Source organism: Macrosteles quadrilineatus, unplaced genomic scaffold (assembly GCF_028750875.1).
Source record: "Macrosteles quadrilineatus isolate MER2022 unplaced genomic scaffold, UCM_ALF_1.0 Scaffold_2__2_contigs__length_208266976, whole genome shotgun sequence".
In the NCBI taxonomy this organism is placed as follows: domain Eukaryota; kingdom Metazoa; phylum Arthropoda; class Insecta; order Hemiptera; family Cicadellidae; genus Macrosteles; species Macrosteles quadrilineatus.
The window spans coordinates 3,967,836-3,989,912 of record NW_026542595.1 but is presented as its reverse complement, the minus strand read 5'-3'; the positions used below and the strand labels follow the sequence as shown (position 1 = coordinate 3,989,912).

Below are 22,077 nucleotides of genomic sequence, written 5' to 3'. Positions count from 1 at the left end.
AACGCACTTTGATCACTGTGTTTTCTTAGTCATTTATAGGGTTTTGTTATTGAGACATTTAGTTATTATATATACTGTATATATATTCAAATAATATAAAGCTACTTAATTAAGGCCATGATTGTACGAGGAAAATACTGGTTATAATATCCCGCAAACCGTATACTAAAAATCTATCAAAGACGGCCAAATCTTATTCAATATTTGTATAAAAAATGTTTCCATCAATATTTTCATCGAACAGAAATCCATTTTAACATGGATGAAACACACATTTTGTTCTTTAAATTTGAGTTCCCAAAATTTCTTTTTAAATCACAAGTCCATTTAGTATTGAAACCTGTCTGTAATAATATGTCTATTCTTATACCAGTTTAACTAATTCACATCGTATACTTAATGTTATTTTCATAGGAAAATCTTTTTTACCTGACAACATTGGCATTTCTGTCACCAACTCAGTACACTATATTAAAACACAGCAGTACTCAGCAAATATTATGATACCATTATCATTATCATTTACAAAAGTTTTATTTAGAACCGAGGATGGATCCGGTCCTCTGATCCAATTGTAACAGAATTCCAACAAAATTGCCAAATGATTCGAACATGCTTGTAATATTTAAACGACCTTTATTAAATACTTAACAGACAATACATCTTCCTTCCCGTTATAATTTCAACTGTTTTGCCATGGAATAATAAAACAAACATTGTTAACGTATTTATATATTTAAACAGAAAACAAGGTGGAGTCAACAATTAATGGGTTTGATAATCACAGACGGGTAATATGGAATGTTACGAAGAGAGTTCAGCGTGGACCCTCAGTCCCCTTGAGGAAGTACGGCAGAAGCAGCAACATGCGCTCCGACAAACTGAAACAGTTGTACTTAAGGTAAGATTATTTAAATAATTTCATTCATAGAAGTTAAAAAGGCAAAACTGTAAAATAACGGGGCTACTATTACGGTACTTACAGAGTATTTTAACATATTTGGCTATGACTGTCTGCGTTTACTATTATTTTACTAGTAGTCATTATTTTCGAAGCTCAAGCCTATGAAAATATTTACCATCCATTTTATGTATGAATAAAATATATTTACGTTTAATAATAATATAATAAAACATAATATAAAATTAATATTAATAAAATATGCGTCGTCACAATTAAAAATTCCTCTCATCCCATACCATAGCATACAATTGTATAGAATTATATAGAATTCTTCTACAGGCTGTAGAATTATATAGAAAGAATAAATGTAGAATTACATTTATTTATAAACATCGAAATAAAACAACTAGTATATGTATTGGCAAATAACCCAAGATTTTGCAAAAAAAGTTGCAATACCACTATATTACTATGGTTGAAGAGCAACAGCTTTTGGACGTAACTCTTGCCATGCAAACGAAATACAATCAACTTAACGATCCAATAACTTTGGTAGAATTGGAAAAACTACTTTAAAGCCTTGGAATTCTTTTTGTTTGTGAGCGTGGTCTTTCAATCTCGCCAATTCATCAATGGCAATTTTGTTTTCTCCTAACTAATCTACGTCTTTCCAGGGAAGAACAAATCACTTTAAACCACGCGTGAATTATTAATTTACTCTGCCTATCTACACATTCTGTAGTTTATCTGTGTAGGCTAGAATATTCTAAAATACGGTTGTTGGTGTAGAATACTCTAAAACACGGTTACAATTACAAACAAGTTGTCCAAAAAATAGTTTTTGCAGATGTCACAGGAGTATTGCAGTCCAAATGCCATACAAAGCGAGGTGAGTATTTATTTTTCAACCAAGATCAACAACTGCTGGATACATGCTGGCAATCTGTAAGGCAATAGCAACGTGGTATTATAGTTTTAGACTGGGACGGGTGGCGTCGTCCTGTAATCCAACTACTAGGAGGTCACGAATTGTGGATATTTATAGGCATGCACTGTGGATGCGATACTCCCTGGTGTGGATTAACGTCCGCACGGGTGAGGACTACGACTATCCGCAGTACTATCCTGATAATTAGACCAATTCGTATATACCAAAGACAAAAATGTGGTTCGGATTCCACTATAAACTGTAGGTCCCTTAGTCGCAATTAGCTGTATGGGCTATTAATTAACAGCGGTGTCTAAGGAATGTGTCGGCCTTAGTCACTAACAAGATTACAAGATCACGCCACTCATCCTACACTCATCTTCATACTTGGCTTAAAATACCTACTTTGTATGGTCGCCATTTTAAAGAAAAGTATTAGGTAAAGTATTAAAGTACTAGATGTAACACAATACTAGAATGTAACAGTAATTCGCATTCCCTATATGACTAAGTTTTATACGATACATTGATTGATAGGAAAGTTATATTTAGATTATAATGTTTCATTTCGTACGTTTCCGCTTTAAATAAATCTTTACCTGTATGCTTGCCTTACCAGTAACAACATTATTAATCACATAAAACATCCAATGATAATGTTTCATTAGTCTTCTCCTTCATCAATTTAGGATAACCTAGATTTTGTTATTGCTCCTTTGACCTTGTTTGTACTCGTAGGATCACTGACAGCCTGCAGTATTCTCTCCAAACTATTGTGCCTGTCATCCAGCTGATGGGGAGAAATTGCGCGGGAGAAAGCTGCGGGCGAATAAAGGGATACGAATTTCACTCAAAGAATGGATTTATCTTGTGATAAAACTTATAACATTTTATAAAATACCAATGGACCACCTATTTATTCATCTAAAATAATCTGCGAGTGACAATTTGATGTAAATAGTCAATAGTCAATAAGCAATTCATTTGAATTTTTAATGTTATTTGAAGATAAAAAAGACCTCCTGAAGATGCCACACAAGCTTACGAAATGTACATTTGGCGAATACAAACCTTTCCCTCAAGAACGAATGTAAAACAACAGGCACTTGGAATTAATCCTTTTTTTGTAAGAAATCCTTTTTACTTTAATACTTTTAACTGAAATGGCGACCATACGAAGGTAGGTATTTTAAGCCAAGTATGAATGGAGATGAGTGTAAGATGAGTGGCGCGATCTTGTAGTCTTGTTACTGACTAAGGCCGACATGCTCCTTGGACATGACTGTTAATTAATAGCCCATACAGCCAATAGCAAGTAAGGGACCTACTGGCAATGGCAATGGCAGTGGCTTGTAATTTATGTATTGGTCTAATTATCAGAATAGTACTGCGGATAGTTGTAGCACTCAAGAGTGCGGACTTTAATCCACACAGGGAGTATTGCATCCACAAATCATACCTTTAAATTAAAATTATAATAAATTTTATAATTTTATGTTAAAGTGTGGATTGGTTGAGTTAATGTACGACATGTATAATTATTTTAAACACAACTGTTAAAATTTCTATCAGAAACACAATTAGACTAGGCCTATGACTGTCAGTACTGTAAATCTTTCAGTAAACTAGAAATTTAAATAACCCGTAATATCTCGATGTTTTACTTAGGGACATAGTGGTCAACAACATGTACAGGGAGCGAGCGACCCTTCTAGAGTAACTATTATAGCCATAACAATTTGTTGTGTATGATAAAATAATTTCAATGTTTGTTAAAGTGAAAAGTTAAAACTTTAGAGCTTTGTTGTAGAATAGAAATACGCTAGGCATATACATTGGGGAACAAAGTTGTAAAAATGTTACATTTGTATGAAATTTTTGTATAATTATACATGCAATTATACTCTTGAACTATTTAAATACATTACTTCCCTCTAACCTAACCTTTTACTGGACATGACGATATCCTTGCAGTCCCGTAGCTGAACACTGTACTCTGAGCCCACCGGACACTTGGAGCCTCGGGGTGTGTGAGGGTCGTCGACGATGTTGTCAGTTTCTGAACCTAGGCAGTACTTGAAGAAGAGGAATATTACGACGCTGAGGAGCAGAACGGAGAGGGCGGTGTGATCGGACATCCTCCGGGGCACGAAGGGAGTGTGGGACCTTCCTCGGAGGTCGTAAAGATGATAAAGAAGGATACTGTCTGATAAGAAACTGAATATTGTGTGTGGTCCAGTCGAGCCTGTAGATGTGTACTGTGTACGTGCTGACTGAAGTCGTACCCCTCCTCACTCCTTCTACCAGAGAAAGTGTGATGCGGACAGGGTCTCTCATGAAGGGAAGTCACTGTTGTGCTTGACCTTCCGTCGTGAACTTGACACGGAAACTGTATTTGGATCTTTTGTCATACTACCTGGTTTGTCAATGACTTCAGAATCTGGATTTGAACGACGCAGTTAGGAATCAGAGACACCTATAATGTATTTTAATCTAAAATTTCTCGAGTAGTATATCTTAAACTGTATTTTTTATACAGTTTATTTACAGAAAATATGTTTATAAATTAACGTAAGTAGCCTTCTTATCTCTCAAACATTTTATTTTATTAATCACACCAAATATTTAATCTTTTTATCGAAATTCTTATCTAAACTTCAACCCTTAGTGCCACCGTACACAAAATAGACACGAAAAACGAGCTTCGAAATGTACAATGGGATGAGGAGTCGACTTGTATTGGTTAGTATATGGTTTTATTCACCCAATAACTGTCTCAAACAAACATAATATGTGAAATGTAAACTGGTATGCATTATTCGCAGAATTTGCATTAAATGCGCGATTAGCAATTTATGGGTCCCCTCGTAATTTTTAAATTTGTTTATAAGTTAGGCCTATGAACGGCATTGTTAACAATAACTGTACCATCAATAACGTCAGAAATAATCCGAATTTCAAAAATCCGGTGAAAGGTATTACTGTATAATACTGTGAATGTGCTTGATATCCATATTACCCCAACCTATATTTTAATAAACTTTGTTAGGTAGTTTTCATTACAATACTTTTCATTTTTTATCTATATCTGATACGAATACAAAATCCATAATTTATATTATAATGGATTATTAACTATTATTATAATGGCTATCTGAGTAAATCCCGCTCAAAAATTATTTATTTGTTAAAATAATTTTCAAATCACTTATTGCCCTCTGAATAAAATACCAGGTGTCCACAAAGTCATGGCCTGATAAGGAAACCGCATAGTATGAAAACGAGTGATAGTAGTTTATAAGAGGTGACTTCTTAAGATTTTATAACTAGGCTATTACAAACTTAATAGGCTACACTTCTACGTCTGCACCTTCAGTGGCCTGCAGATCTTCTAAACGTCTTTTCAGTTCGTCCCAGGTTTTAGTCTGCATATCCTTGGTTACAGACACCACAGCATTTCTGATTCTCTCCCTCACTGTTCGTAAATTAGGAACCGGGAAAAAATAGACAGTGTCCTTGACAACTCCCCACAAAAAGAAATCCACCGGGGTTACAGTATTGTACATCCGGGGATCGAGGTGGCCATTTCGTCGTGCCATCACGCCCGATCCAGCGTCCCTCGAGGTGGAGATTAAAAATCACTCACACATTTAGCCCTATTATAGGCGCCGCGCCGTCTTGCTGGACAGTTATCAGAGTTTGCAGTTCTTCTAATTGAGGGAATACATACTCCAACATATCCAAGTCAAACAAAACACACCGTGATTCATCTTGTAAACTCGCCATTTCTGATTTGTTATTGTATTGAATCATAGCTGTATTGTTGTCAATCAGCTGTGTTTTGGTGCTACCAACTTCAATAAATAAAACCTGATTAAATTCCCTTCAAAGCAAAGCATTCAAGTTAAGTTTTTGCTCATTTTTCTTACAGCAAAGCTATTACATCAATCAGGCCAAGACTTTGTGGATATACGGTATTTCCTATATCAAAGGACTATCTTGATGGCCGTTGAGATAGATTTCCCAATAAAACAGAGGTGTCGTTACGCCAAAAACTTATATAGGGTCAATTTTATAGTAACAGTTTTCCAATTTGTAATAAAATGGTTTTATTATTGATTTTTTTAGAATTTTCAATATTCAGATCAACGTACAATTTTACTATTTATACATTGTTTGTTGTTTCATTATACAGTAACAATAATAAACTAAAATAATCAACAGAATTGCGCATTACAAACAGAATGATTTATCCTCGTTACACTTATTTCGTCAGCACTAAATCGGCGCGTTTGTTACTTCAGAGTTTGTTTACTAAAAATGTCATGTTGTAGCGTTTATACCATTGCTGAAGCGTAAAGACTGCTTACCGCTAAAACCCGAAGTAGTATTTGGAATGAAGTGAAGTAAACTTAAATTTCCATTGGATTGCGTGTGGCGAGAATAGGAAGCACACAATCGGCCAACCCCCCACAGAGTCACCGAGTACACAGCTCATCTGAGTGTTATAGATAAAGATAACTACCATGTAGGCAGCACAAGATAATCACAGCTTAATAACACTATCACGACACGACGCTCGATTGGATATGGACGCTACAACGTGTGAACAGGAACATGAGGTGCTTTCTAAACCATCTGCACAACTGGTTCCCAACAGCAACAGCTATTAGACCATTAGACCTGCCATTACCATTAACCGGTCAAGTTCAACCTCGTGTAGAGACTGGTTCTGTTAAATTATATGAAATTTGTTTCTTCGGCAATTAAGCGAACAGACTTTTTTATAAAGAGTGAATGCGTGAATATACACATAATAGTACAAACTGGTAAGCTGTATGTGTGTTGTGCCGATAAAATACCGTGTAGATAAAACCTGAAACAATGTCTGTATTTGAATGATATCTCTCAAGTCAGTACTTGAATAAAATAATTATTCAAACCCACACACATATTTAGCACCATACCTGTGAGTGGTGCAAGACTTGGAATTGTTATGAATTATTTTGGTGTTTACTTGTACATAAATAATTCCTCACATAACCAAAATGAAAAAAAAACGTTTATGCCAAATTAAATTGTAACTTTTATCTAAATTATCCTAGCAAACCTAACTTTAATGTAAAATCTATAAAATAATTAGCCATTTAAACACTATACAGCACGTTTTTAGGTTAGGTTAAATTCAAGCATTGAACGAAATGGGAAATGCTGCACCAGCTGATCGTAGTCGTAGTAGTATCTCTATATAAGCGTTACCGACTTATTTTCAAGCGTACACGTATAACGTGCCTAATAAAAGCACACTGTTTTGTGTTGTTTTGTTGAAATATTGGGGTGCGGCAAAAAAAATGAGTGCGGCAAAGGTAAGTAAATGCAGTAATTTGCTATTTTGTGTGCTATAATCAGTGCAAGGAAGCCCACATTGTCAGGTAACTGTAAGAAAACTAATTGTCAAACACCTAGTTTATATCATTTTGGCAATTCTAATATTAAGTGTATTCATAAGAACAACATGGAAACTTTGAAAGCCGTTGTGGTGCAAGGCCCTAGGAGAGTATTAAAATAAAAATATGCCTATGTCCATTAGGCTGGGGATGCAGGCTCTATTCATGGGGGAAGATCAGCTCATCTGGTCAAGTAGTTTTCAATTTATAATAATAGTTGCTCCCACTTAAATCATTAACATGATCAGTAACGCACTAAAAATAAAAACACGCTACTCTATTTCCCAGGCATTATTTTTCGGGGAAATAAACATACAAACACAATAGATTTTTGTGCACATTTAAGGATTAAATTAATAGGAAAAATCAACCAAACGAAAGACATTAAGCTGATAAATATTATGCACTTAAAAATAAAAAGCCCTATTCACTAAATATCACATATAATTTATTAAATGGAAAAAAACATAACTGTATACATACCTACATCGACGGATGAACCTTTTTGGCTGAAGGCTGTGTGCGATCCATCGATGTATATAACCAGTATCAAATAGTCAACGATATAACCTAACATCGATGGTGTTAGGTTATATACATCGATGGTGCGAGCATGTGTTCAATGTTCACATGTCAATTTTTGAGGTCAAATCAAATCAATACGACCAAACTGGCATGTTGTCAATTATGGACAATGTTGTATTACTTACGAAATAAATTACATTTAAGATCAAATAAATTAATTTAGTATATGTCATTGTTTGATTTATTAGAAAACATTCATTATTTAGGCTACTGCATTTTTTTAAAACCAAACTCAAATCTTGCTTCCTTGGCCTATCGTATAATGTTTTCTGAATCGTAAATCATCATTATGTCCCAACAGTTATTTTATGTGTTCTCAGTCACAGCAACTACATTATTCTATTAATATAATGATCAACATTAATTTTGCAAGACGATTCAATATTTTAATATCTGCTCATGTTAAGTTAATTATTTTCAAAGCAACCATCACTTAGTTTGTAGGCGATAATTAAATAACAATTTATGCATTAGTTGATTTGGAATTAGGAATCATGTATCTTTTTCACAGTAAACATTCTCTAATGACAAAGGGATTTTATTAAAGTAGAGTAAGTATATTTAACTATTGTCAAATTCCAAGAATATACAGGGTTTCTATAAAATAATGGTGCGGTTTTAACATCCTGTAAAACTGTTATAAGACAAATTAAATAACTTCTGTTGGTATCCCTGTATCCAGTCGCTCAAACAGTTTTGTTCACATTAGTTAAAACAGCTGTTTTGATTGTTGTGCTATTCAAAACACTTCTTATTCAATAAGTTGAGTTTTTTTTCCAGCATGTTTTCAGATCAGGAAAAACTAAGTGTGTATTAGTTAAAGTCAGTGACTTTAGTGCAACGGGCATTTCGAAGAACATTCTATTAAGCTCCGCCTCATAAAAACAACATTAATCGTTGGAGTAAGCAATTCATAAACAATGGGTCAGTTAAAAAGCTAAGTACACCTGGTAGACCACCAGTATCTAACCAGACAGTTGAAGACATCAGACTATCTTGTGTTAGAAGTCCAAAGAAATCCCTCCCTCCCCGTAGTCTTGAATTAGGAATCGGAATACCTGTAAGTACTCTTCACAAAGTTTTACATAAAAGACTCCATCTTCATGCAGAAGAATCATTCATGCAGTTTCAACGGTGACAAAAGAAATGTTGCAAAAGGTGTGGGCTGAAGTCGATTATCGTTTGGACGACTACAGGGCAAGGAATGGTGGCCATATTGAGCTTTATTAGATATGTATAAAATATTTTTAATGTAAGGAATCCAATAAAATTAATATTTTTTTGTACCTCTTCTCGTTATCTTTTTATTTCATAATTAAACCGCACCATTATTTTATGCAAACCCTGTATTATGCCAGTTTGTTTGTTTTGATTTAACCTCAAAATTTCACATGTAATGAACACATGATAGCACTGAAAAGGTTCATCTTCAAAGATATTCCACCACACCTTAACCGCTTCTAGCAAAAAAAATCCATTATTGCACTGTACAGACTTGTCTATTTTTCACCCCACGCTGTAAATAAAACATGTGATATAGTTCGGCCGCTTAGAAAGCGACCTCCTCCAACATTGGTTTAGCATTAGCGCGCAGGTCGTTTTCTAAGCGGCCGTAGGAATTTCTTACATTTGTTTTGATTTTCTGTTTATATTTCGTTGTTATTTCGTCATGCTGGCAACCCATAAAGCCCATGTTAATTTTTTGTTAATTTCAAATTCATTTTTTGTTAATTTAAAATTCATTTTTTGTGCTTGTCTTTGAGACTATTTTAATTTATAAAGGAAATCTGCACACCTACAGGAAAATAGCTTTCTTACAGTATGCGTAATTTTCCCTACGATGCACATGAGCTGAGAAAAAAGGTTTTAAAGAAACATGCTTGCCTATTAATATATATAGATAATTTAATATTTTCTTAATTAAGAACAGGGACCTCTACACATTTTATCCTGGTAAATTTCTTTAAGGAAATCTAAATTTACTTGATCTTTCATACGTACAAACATGTTCAGCGAAAGTTACATTTCTCTGGCCCGGATCAGGTTTAAGGACAGGAATGACCTTGATCAACTTGGTTTCCGGTGGATGACGACCGGAAATCACAAACATGCCAGGTGAGAGAAAGAAACTACTCAGCGAAAGTTAGAACCTGACAAGCCTGAGAAGGGTACAACATACTTCAATATAACTAACTCGATCATTGATACCCACAGACCAATCCAAGTATAATCATTGAAGGGCTTGCATTTTTACAGTTTGTCCAGTCAGAACAAAATTTCTAAAACTATATAATATCGGTTGGTCCATTAAACCTGATTAAAAAAAAACATAAACTAAAGCGATCTCAAAAACCATCGAACACTCGATCAGAGGAGTTTGTTTATCGTAATCGTGGTCTCATTGACGAGGGCTGAAACAGCAAACAGCTAAAAGTGAACTACTGTCAACTTTTTAGTTTGTAATTCCTACATGTTTGTGGCTAACTACCAACCATGAAATATTACGATTGTATGGTGTTTAATGTCGGCAGCTGAGCGAATCTAAATAACTTTATTGTCATTTTCATAATAATAAAATATCCATGAAGAAAATATTTAATGTAGGTTAACAACAAGTCAGTAAAGTATATTGCTATTTCTCGAGGAGAAGTACCCAGAGAACAATCCATCGCAAACATCAGTTACAGAGTCTCATACGGTAAACACTGCTTAGTATGACATTCTTAGCGATAAATACTATACTTAGGATTTCACTTATCACACTGCAATCTTAAACTATTAATAAAATTAATCTATTTAGATTTTTTTCACAAACTTTAATTTATTCACAAATAGACAAAATTTAATTCTTACATTAATTTTATTAATTACATTAATTCTATTTAGATTGTTTACCTGATCAAAACATGCTTCTACATTTTGAACTAATTTACCGGTTGTAACGCTGTTGAGTAGGATCGAAAATATAACTTGGTATCAAAACTTAATGTTGGCCTTGCAAAAAAGACCAATGAGGTACTATATATTACTAAACCTTTTTGATTGTTATACTATTATAACAGTAATAAGTTATTTATTGTGTAGTAGATAATCTTATTGCAGTGACTGGTTCATCGGACAAATGTCCAATATCAGTGAGTAATGTGATTGTACACCAACTGAGAATGAAGACACACTTTTAAGGCAAAGAATAACTATTATAAACAGGTTAGGTTTATATGAAACTTTACTAGCAGTCAAATAAAATAATCTTATAATCTAATTATACATTTTATCATCAATAACATAAACACTGCTTTGGACTATGCACGAATAAATAATAATTTACAGCACTAACTAAGTCAATATACACAAAGTTCTACTAATTCCATTTTTAAACTAGAGAACATCAGACACAGAACAGTACGTTGTTGAGGTTCACTGCTTGGACGAGGGGATAGCGATGCCGAACCTCATGGCCTCCAGAAACCGCGCCAACTCGTGACGACTAGAACATCAATGTGATTATCAACTGCAGAACATCAGACACAGAACAGTACATATGTTGAGGTTCACTGCTTGGACGAGGGGATGGCGATGCCGAACCTCATGGCCTCCAGAAACCGCGCCAACTCGTGACGACTAGAACATCAATGTGATTATCAACTACAGAACATCAGACACAGAACAGTACATATGTTGAGGTTCACTGCTTGGACGAGGGGATGGCGATGCCGACCCTCATGGCCTCCAGAAACCGCGCCAACTCGTGACGACTAGAACATCAATGTGGTTATCAACTGCAGAACATCAGATACAGAACAGTACATATGTTGAGGTTCACTGCTTGGACGAGGGGATGGCGATGCCGAACCTCATGGCCTCCAGAAACCGCGCCAACTCGTGACGACTAGAACATCAATGTGATTATCAACTACAGAACATCAGACACAGAACAGTACATATGTTGAGGTTCACTGCTTGGACGAGGGGATGGCGATGCCGAACCTCATGGCCTCCAGAAACCGCGCCAACTCGTGACGACTAGAACATCAATGTGGTTATCAACTGCAGAACATCAGATACAGAACAGTACATATGTTGAGGTTCACTGCTTGGACGAGGGGATGGCGATGCCGAACCTCATGGCCTCCAGAAACCGCGCCAACTCGTGACGACTAGAACATCAATGTGATTATCAACTGCAGAACATCAGATACAGAACAGTACATATGTTGAGGTTCACTGCTTGGACGAGGGGATGGCGATGCCGAACCTCATGGCCTCCAGAAACCGCACCAACTCGTGACGACTAGAACATCAATGCGGTTATCAACTGCAGAACATCAGATACAGAACAGTACATATGTTGAGGTTGACTGCTTGGACGAGGGGATGGCGATGCCGAACCTCATGGCCTCCAGAAACCGCGCCAACTCGTGACGACTAGAACATCAATGTGATTATCAACTACAGAACATCAGACACAGAACAGTACGTTGTTGAGGTTCACTGCTTGGACGAGGGGATGGCGATGCCGAACTTCATGGCCTCCAGAAACCGCGCCAACTCGTGACGACTAGAACATCAATGTGATTATCAACTACAGAACATCAGACACAGAACAGTACATATGTTGAGGTTCACTGCTTGGACGAGGCGATGGCGATGCCGAACCTCATGGCCTCCAGAAACCGCGCCAACTCGTGACGACTAGAACATCAATGTGATTATCAACTACAGAACATCAGACACAGAACAGTACATATGTTGAGGTTCACTGCTTGGACGAGGGGATGGCGATGCCGAACCTCATGGCCTCCAGAAACCGCGCCAACTCGTGACGACTAGAACATCAATGTGATTATCAACTACAGAACATCAGACACAGAACAGTACATATGTTGAGGTTCACTGCTTGGACGAGGCGATGGCGATGCCGAACCTCATGGCCTCCAGAAACCGCGCCAACTCGTGACGACTAGAACATCAATGTGGTTATCAACTGCAGAACATCAGATACAGAACAGTACATATGTTGAGGTTTACTGCTTGGACGAGGGGATGGCGATGCCGAACCTCATGGCCTCCAGAAACCGCGCCAACTCGTGACGACTAGAACATCAATGTGGTTATCAACTGCAGAACATCAGATACAGAACAGTACATATGTTGAGGTTCACTGCTTGGACGAGGGGATGGCGATGCCGAACCTCATGGCCTCCAGAAACCGCGCCAACTCGTGACGACTAGAACATCAATGTGGTTATCAACTGCAGAACATCAGATACAGAACAGTACATATGTTGAGGTTCACTGCTTGGACGAGGGGATGGCGATGCCGAACCTCATGGCCTCCAGAAACCGCGCCAACTCGTGACGACTAGAACATCAATGTGATTATCAACTACAGAACATCAGACACAGAACAGTACATATGTTGAGGTTCACTGCTTGGACGAGGGGATGGCGATGCCGAACCTCATGGCCTCCAGAAACCGCGCCAACTCGTGACGACTAGAACATCAATGTGGTTATCAACTGCAGAACATCAGATACAGAACAGTACATATGTTGAGGTTCACTGCTTGGACGAGGGGATGGCGATGCCGAACCTCATGGCCTCCAGAAACCGCGCCAACTCGTGACGACTAGAACATCAATGTGATTATCAACTGCAGAACATCAGATACAGAACAGTACATATGTTGAGGTTCACTGCTTGGACGAGGGGATGGCGATGCCGAACCTCATGGCCTCCAGAAACCGCGCCAACTCGTGACGACTATAACATCAATGTGATTATCAACTGCAGAACATCAGACACAGAACAGTACATATGTTGAGGTTCACTGCTTGGACGAGGGGATGGCGATGCCGAACCTCATGGCCTCCAGAAACCGCGCCAACTCGTGACGACTAGAACATCAATGTGATTATCAACTGCAGAACATCAGACACAGAACAGTACATATGTTGAGGTTCACTGCTTGGACGAGGGGATGGCGATGCCGAACCTCATGGCCTCCAGAAACCGCACCAACTCGTGACGACTAGAACATCAATGTGATTGGAAACTGGAATGTGTAGAGGAATTGGATCACGAAACCTTGCAACAACGGGATCGTCCGCAGATATTAGAACAGAAACGGTACGGATAAAAAACATAAAAGAATGGCGTCACTGGATGGAATCAAATAATTTCTACATGGTTTTGACAGTTGCATTTAAATACTAATACATATTTAATCCGTTGGATCGTCCGATCGGCAAACAATGTGCCCATTCCGGTGGTGCATCGTCGGTACCTACAGAACTTCCTTGGGTTTTCCTCAAGGCTTCAGCGTTAGTGTATAATCTTTTGTCGTAAAATATTCGACGGTTTTTAACAGTCGTAATTATCCCATTACTTAGTAAAACACCTAAAGTGTATTAAATAACCAAAATGGTATTTATAGAAATGTCACATTTTTATAAAGCTGTTTTGGCTACCTAGCTTTCCATAAGACCAATGTTAAAAATATTAAAATTTCATGATAAGGTTTTAAACTAAAAACTAATTTTCCCAGAACATTGGCTAGCATGTGTATTGTTTTGGCCTGAAACTAAGACATTCCTGACAATTTAAAGGAAATCAAAGGGGCCGTTTTTGAAATCGAAATCATTGTGTGCAAACGTTACTCGTATGCATATAGATAGATAGATATGGAACTGTAAGCCCATGTGCGTTAAAATCAATTTGTAAATATTTGTATTTGGAATTCACGCCATCGAAGCCATGTATAGGAAGCCATCGAGCCTATGTTTAAACATTTTAATGTCACTAAAATTGTTTCGTCTGCACTGAGACATCGCATTTAGTACCAGATATTAATTTAAAAATTATGTATTCATATATTATAATTTGAATTTTATTGATTTGTATTACTTTTTATGAATAAATGACCTACATTAAGTTTGATTTGAAGGTCACAAACAACGTCAAAGTTAATTGCAATATCTGGATTGTATAGGCTGGTTCGTCATAAGAAAATAAGTAAACAATTTTTGTTTAAATATCCTTTAAAGTTTTATTGATAATTAATCAAAGCATCAGGCTGATGCGCCTAGTAGAAACATTATCGGCTATTTTGGTTAACATTTTAGTTTTTGTCATTCCTTGTAACTATTTTCGTCAGAAAATTGCATAATATAGCTGTACAAACTGCTTTTATTGTTAGTTCAACCTTGAGCCAAAGACAAGTCTATTACTCGTGTATTGCTGTGTAGTCAGAGAAATATAGGATATGACCTTAAAAAAATGCAAGAAAAGGTTTTATGGTTTTATTTTGTTGTGTTGGATTTGCAGAATGACATACTAAAAGTTGCCAAAAATCGGTGAACGAAAAACCACTAAAATCACAATTTAAAATGGCGGCTTTTCCCAACATTGGAAGTTTTTTAAAAAAAGATACCATATGCATTTTGTATGAACATTTTTTGAGAAACTGACTTGATACCACCGCTGATATTTATTGGTACGTTAGTACTTCATTTTGATAGGGAACGTGTTTTTGGCCGCCATGTTGGATCCACCATATTGGACATAGATATTTTTTTTTAAGTAATGATAGTGTTGTGACACATAATTCCAAACTACATTTTTACACTGATTTCAATGCCGAAATCCGTTTTTAAATATGTTTTTTCATTTAGAAGATATATTCAAACAAAAACTCTCCCTCATACATTTCTTATGGATGTTTTGTATTTTGATATTTTTTTAAAAATTATTTATCTTATATCTCCAGTTCTTAATAACGCTTGCAGTTCGTTATAGCCTTAAAATATTCAATAATGTAAGGGCTTCCATTTGAGCTCTTGAGCATTAAAATCAGACTAGTTAAAGACCAGCTATGAACCTTAAAACAATATCAAGTTTAACTTTTTAGAAATCTATTTTTATTAAAACATTTATGACTCGGGTTGTTAATACGTCACCAAATTCTTTCTGGTCTTAAATTACTAGGTAAATGTTTTTCTTTAATTTTATTAATCATTAAATAAAATCTGAAAATTTTAAAATGAGTCATGAATCTTCATTTAACAGTAAATTATTTCTTTTCCGAAATTTGTCTTTAGTTAAGGACATATATCCCAAAACCTAATAATTCCCAATAAGTAATCCATAGCTAAAATGAAAGTCAGTAATGTTACGAATTATTTAAGACTATAAAGAGTTTTGGGAGTTATTTAGAATTGGGGATATACGTCCTTAACTAAAGACAAATTTCAAAATAAATACAATTTAATATTAAATAAAGATCTACGATTCAATTTAAAATTATCAGATTTTGTTTAATGATTAATAAAATCAAAGCCAAACATCTACTGAGTAATTTGAGCCCAGAAAGAACTTGGTGACGTATTAACAACCCGAGTCATAAATCTTTTAATAAAAATATATTTCTAAAAAGTTAAATTTAATATTGTTTTAAGGTTCGTAGGTGGTCTTTAACTCGTCTGATTTTAGTGCTCAAGAGCTCAAATGGAAGCCCTTACATTACTGAATATTTTAAGGCTAGAACAAACTGCAGCCGTTAATAAGAACTGGAGTTTTAAGAAAAATAATTTAAAAAAAATATCAAACTACGAAACGTCCATAAGAAATGTATGGGGGAGAGTTTTCGTTTGAACATATCTTCTAAACGAAAAAATATATTTAAAAACGGATTTCCGTATTGAAATCAGTGTAAAAATGTAGTTTGGAATGATGTGTCACAACACTATCATTCATTACATTAAAAAAAATTATCTGTGTCCAATAGATAGATGGTGGATCCAAGATGGCGGCCAAAAACGCGTTCCCTATCAAAATGAAGTACTAACGACCCAATAAATATCGGCGGTGGTCCCAAGTCAATCTCTCAAAAAATGTTCATACAAAATGCATGTCGTATTTTTTTTTTTTTTTTCAAAAATCTTCCAATGTTAGGAAAAGGCACCATTTTAAATTGTGATTTTAGTGGGTTTTTTGTTCACCGATTATTTGAAAAACTTTTAGTATGTCATTCCGCAAACGCAAACCCAACACTACAAAGTAAAACAATAAAACGTTTTCTTGCAATTTCTTAAATTATCCCTGTGTCAGTTTTTTAGTTCAATTGGGCTATTGCGAACACGATGTCTTTCGTGTAGTCTTCATTTCTTATATAATTGCAATATTCTTTTACTAAGCCCAATTGTTGAACGGGAGTCACAAGTTATGACAAAGAAGTGCATAGTATACTTCTATACTTCTGAACTATGTTTTTTATATGTGGTTTTTATTTTATGATATTATTTAAAACACTAATTCCTGATTCTAATCGTGACCTTTCCAAGCGGCCAAGATGTTAAGTGTGCGAGCATGAAGATAACGTTTATGTAATGTGATAAGGGGTACAAATTTAACAAAAATATGATATAGTTTTAAATATATTTGGACTAGTTATTATTAGATGTGACAAAACTCTAATCATATAAGTTTATTTATGTTTTAAAATACTCCAAAAATAAATATAAACACAAATAAAAAGAATTTGATTTCTGCCTTGTGAATGTTTATGTTTAAGTGATTTTTTTGTTCAATGGCATCTTTAAGGTTTACACAGCTATCTGATAAATCTTTATTCACATATATTAAAAGACACCCTTTTCTTTGTTTGTTATTTTGGGTATCGCTTTGGCGTTAAAGTGACAATTTAAACTTAATTTTAACTTTAAATTTTGCATAACCACAGACTATGGTGGTTATGCAAAACCGAAATAGATAGAAGTATTCTGTTTATGGCGTTGATTGTTAACAATAACAAAGGTCCCAACATCTTTTACATCAAAAGTATGTGTTAATCCTTGAATTATTGTGCTATCCTTGAATCTCCCTAACAGGGTTGGTGGTAGGGGGTGAATTATATTTTTAAAACAGCAACCCCTATTGAGTGACCCCTTATTTTGAAGCGTTTCTTAAGAGAAATACAATGACGCAAGCCCTATGTAGATATCTCACCCCTAAATTTGATTTACGAGGAAAAGCACCAATTCCACAAATATGGAAACACGTCTGTATTTTTTACCGAAATACAGTAGAAATATTCTGTTTGTAGCATTGATTATTAAAAAAGGGGTTGGGATTTTTTACACTATAGGTGGCATTTCCATCTCACTTAATAATGACAATGATGTAAAAACAAATTAATATGTAATAAATGTACAGTGTTAGCGAATTTCCCTATAGGGAAGTAGCTATTACCGTAGGTGGCACGGTAAGACCTAGACCCGGGACCGATTTACTTTTTCATTTTGATGTCCCCAGAGGCCAAAAACACCATTCGTTCAAATTTTTATATATGTATATATATATATATATACATATATATATATATAGCCTATGTGTAGACTTATATATATATATATATACGTCCGTGAACGTGATAACTTGAGTAATTTTTGTCCGATTTAGTTGAAATTTGAATTAAAGGTGTAAAGCGGGATAAACTTGAATGAGTTCGCGAACCAGCACGATCGGACCATGGGAACGGGGCTTTACGGGGGGTTTTATGGGGTAAAAATTGGTTTTTCTCACTTTTGACCCTCAAAACACAAAATTTCCCGATTTCTCTTTAGACCTTTTTAAAGAGCTTAAAAAAAAAAATAATTTAGTACATAAAAGTATTTTTGTTCAATTATTAGTAACGGAGAAAATTAAAAAAATTGTAAATTTAAAATTCCCATGTTATTCTTATGGAGAATATTGTAAAATGTTTTAGTTTGCTTTTTGATCAAACTTGGCAAATTTATTTATTTTGTACTAAGCTATCAATATTTTACTCAAAAACACACTTTATTAGTTTCCTTGTAGCAGCAAACCTAGGTACTCGTTAAACCTAATGTTATTAAAATATATTTAACTGAAAATCAATTCAGACAAATGGAAATTCGCTTAGTCGGCAGGTTTGCTGCGGCGGGGGTATTTTGATGTATATGATGTTTGAAAAGCTGGTATATTTAACAATAGTCTACATTATTGATCTGGTGATTTTTACGATTTTAAAATAATTACCAACACGGTCGAAACCAAAATACTATTGAATTTTAGGTTTTACTTTTGACAGGGGATTCTTAACAGGTGGCCTATAGTATGCCAGGTTTTGCTATCCACAGCTACATTGTTGGAAAGTGAAATCATATACAAGTCCAGGGTATTTGGTAACCATAAGTAGATAGGTAATAAAATATACTTTGCAAATATAAATTCCTGAATTGTACGGGGAAAATTTAGAACATTTATTTCATAAAGGAATTCAGAATCCTGACTCGCCAAGTATGAACGATAACATAACACACTATTTGAATATGCAACTTAGGGCGGAAATTAACTAGCAGCTAGACCTCACCTTCTGGTTTCTCCCGGCATGATGCACGTCTTCAGCTCGGTGTCCCATGTCCCAGGGGCGCACAGGGCTGCAAACCTCTGCCTCTCCTCCAGATCCTTGGCGGAGGTCTTCGCCCTCGGAGCTGCCAACATGTCCACAAGACCTGGAGCCCACTTGTTCTCCGGTTTGTACCTGATCACCTTCTCCCTCCGAGACCCTTCCACGAGGCTAGAAGTCTTCTTCGCAGTCACAGGCTCCTCCGGAATCTTCGCTGGACTTTGTCTCTCCTCCTCCTCCTTTGCTGCAATCGGTTTGATTAAGTCTTTAAGTGTAAGTTTCTTCACTGGGGTTTCCGGGGTGGCGTCATTTTCTTTTTTCGTCAAAGAGGTTTTGCTATCAGCAGAAGCTTCTGTTTTTGATGACGGTTCTTTATTCTTAGCCGCTATATCTTCCGATGTGTGTTTTTTGGCTTCTAGTTCCTTATCTACATCGGGTTTAGAATGTTCATTATGAATTTTTAATGGTTCTTCAGGTTTTATTTCCAAATCCTTGGACGGAATAGGTAATTGCATCTCTTTATTTGCCTGGGCTTCATTTTTTAATTTCTCGGACGCTGACACTTTTAGCACTAATTCTTTGATTGATTCACTGACTGTCGAATGCTCTTTAATGGGACCAACTTCAGAGACATCCGATTTTTTAGTTTCGGTTGCTTTCTCAGTAGTTTCGGGTTTCATTTCTTCCACTGTAGCAACTACTTCTTCATCCTTCTCGGAGTGCTTATCGCTTTGTTGGACGATAGGCACGTCCTCTGACACTGAAGCCGGTGCATCCTTTATGTCATTCTCATTCTCGTCTTTGACGATCTCGTATCGGTCAATGTCGTTTTTCTGCGGCTTCTGCAAAAACTGCAGAATCTCGTCCTTGCTGGGTTTCTGTCCGAATCTGTTGATACCTTTTAGCCCGAGAAGGTCGAAGTTGCTACTGGGGACGAGGACGATGACGATGTTGTCCAGTTGAGCGTGGATGTTCAGTTCTCCTTGCTGCCGCTGGTCGTATGTCCTCAAGGGTGACGTTCCTGCACCGACCACACACAACAACAACACTGCTGCTAACACCGCCATCTTGGATCTAGGTCCTTGCTGCTGAGAGACCAAGGTCCGACTGGTCCAGAAGCTGCGAGGAAGGTCAGTCGACAAACGAGTTCTCCGCCATCTTGACCGTTCTCTCCACTCACCGCCACTCCCATTTCCTGCTGATGATCCTGTGCTTGCGCCTGTACGTTGGATGTCCTCAGGATGCAACTTGTCATTACCGGGTTCAACGCCACGATGCGACGCCTCGTCCTGGTCCTAGTCCTGTTATGTTGGTTATGTAGGGACATTAACGTGATTGTAAGGCTTGTTCGGTGATTGTCTAAGTCGGGATTGGCAGGATTATTATTTGTGGCCGCACGCCGCACGCCGGGCCGTTATGATTGAGGGTTCGCGCGAGTGTCTCATATTCTTCTACGGTTGAGTTGAATACCTTCCATTCACTTCTAATGTACGAGTAATATGATCAAAAGCCATACTTAAATATATGGTAGCACAGCTACTGGAGTCAATAAACCTCTACCTCTAATCTAAATTAACAATTTAAAGAATACAACAACTTGTTTGGTTATTTCAAGCATTAAGCTACCTCAGGCAGTAAATGCGTGTTTTCTGTTTTATGATATTTTATAACAATTGTATAAAGAAATGTTGCTAATAAACCAAAACTAATGTTTACTTTGATCAGAAGCCATCTTAAACTTGTGTACCGTACTGTACAAATGCATTGTGTTTTCACTTAAAGTTGAATTGTTTGGAATTTTTGTGGATATAACTAGGAGATAAAACCTTTATTTAACAACAACAAAATCGTTATCATTGCCATCAAATTTAGGAGAAGCTCCAGCCACTAAAATAGGTATAAGTACCTGGCATAATAAAAATATAGAAAGATTTGCAGACAAAAATGGCTGTATCACAGAGGCCATATACAAAATTAGTTTGTGACTAATTCACAATTTGCCCAATTCACGCACTTATTGGATGATAAAAAATAACGGACATCCTACTAATATTACAAGTAAGAAAGTATGGATGTATGGATGGATCGGATGGATATTTGTGACAAGTAAACGCGAAAAATACTGGTCGAATTGGGCTGAAATTTGGTGTGGTGATAGCTCACATTCCCGATTAACATATAGACGCATTAATATCTCAAAAATCCTTTCGGGCTCCGCCCCAGTGGCTCTGGAGTTTCCCAAGGTAACCTTATCCATATATAAACCCCAAAGTACCATGAACTTCTGAGAAAATTAAAAGTCATACTCCCATAAACCATGTACTTAAAATGTTCGTCATGACGAGAAACCTTGCTGAAAACTATCCGTTATTTCATAAATTGCCCTTTAAGGTCGTAATTCCTTTCTAAAGGGAACTTAATGTTAAAAATACCTCAGCTGTACATATTTCTTTGTATTACCAATGTATTCAATGTATTACAAAGTAAAGATTATTCATGCGGTATTAATTTATTTTGTTTTGTTAATTTCAGCTTAACTTAACCAATCAATAGTTTTGAAGTCAAAAGGGGTGAAGCCCGTGCGTGGGTAACAGTGAAAATTCAAATTCATATTCAAGGAACTAGCTGCTTCCCAACACCCCGTTTCACTTCATAAGTATTAATAAAACGATTGATTGGTTAAGTTATGCTGAAATAAACAAAACAGAATACAGGACAGTAATGGAAATACAAACAAATCATCAAACCTGATTTTAATAAGTAATAAATTGAAAGAATAACAAA

General features: G+C 36.1%; 1 protein-coding gene across 3 annotated transcripts; it reads right to left on the bottom strand.

Annotated features, from left to right (window-relative positions):
* Window positions 1–10,401: 10,401 nt before the first annotated feature.
* On the bottom strand, window positions 10,402–20,394 carry LOC128986406 (neurofilament medium polypeptide-like). 3 transcript variants are annotated; one of them, XM_054406767.1, is made up of 2 exons: window positions 19,258–20,394; window positions 10,402–11,351 (listed from the first exon to the last, which is right to left on the bottom strand). In XM_054406767.1, exons 1-2 carry the CDS (start codon window positions 20,358–20,360, stop codon window positions 11,282–11,284), a joined length of 1,173 nt encoding a protein of 390 aa, XP_054262742.1. In that variant the 5' UTR covers window positions 20,361–20,394; the 3' UTR covers window positions 10,402–11,281. The 3 variants fall into 3 exon arrangements, with proteins under 3 accessions (XP_054262742.1, XP_054262740.1, XP_054262741.1); XM_054406765.1 differs by lacking the exon at window positions 10,402–11,351 and adding an exon at window positions 13,657–13,762; XM_054406766.1 differs by lacking the exon at window positions 10,402–11,351 and adding an exon at window positions 13,795–13,896.
* Between the last annotated feature and the right edge of the window lie 1,683 nt (window positions 20,395–22,077).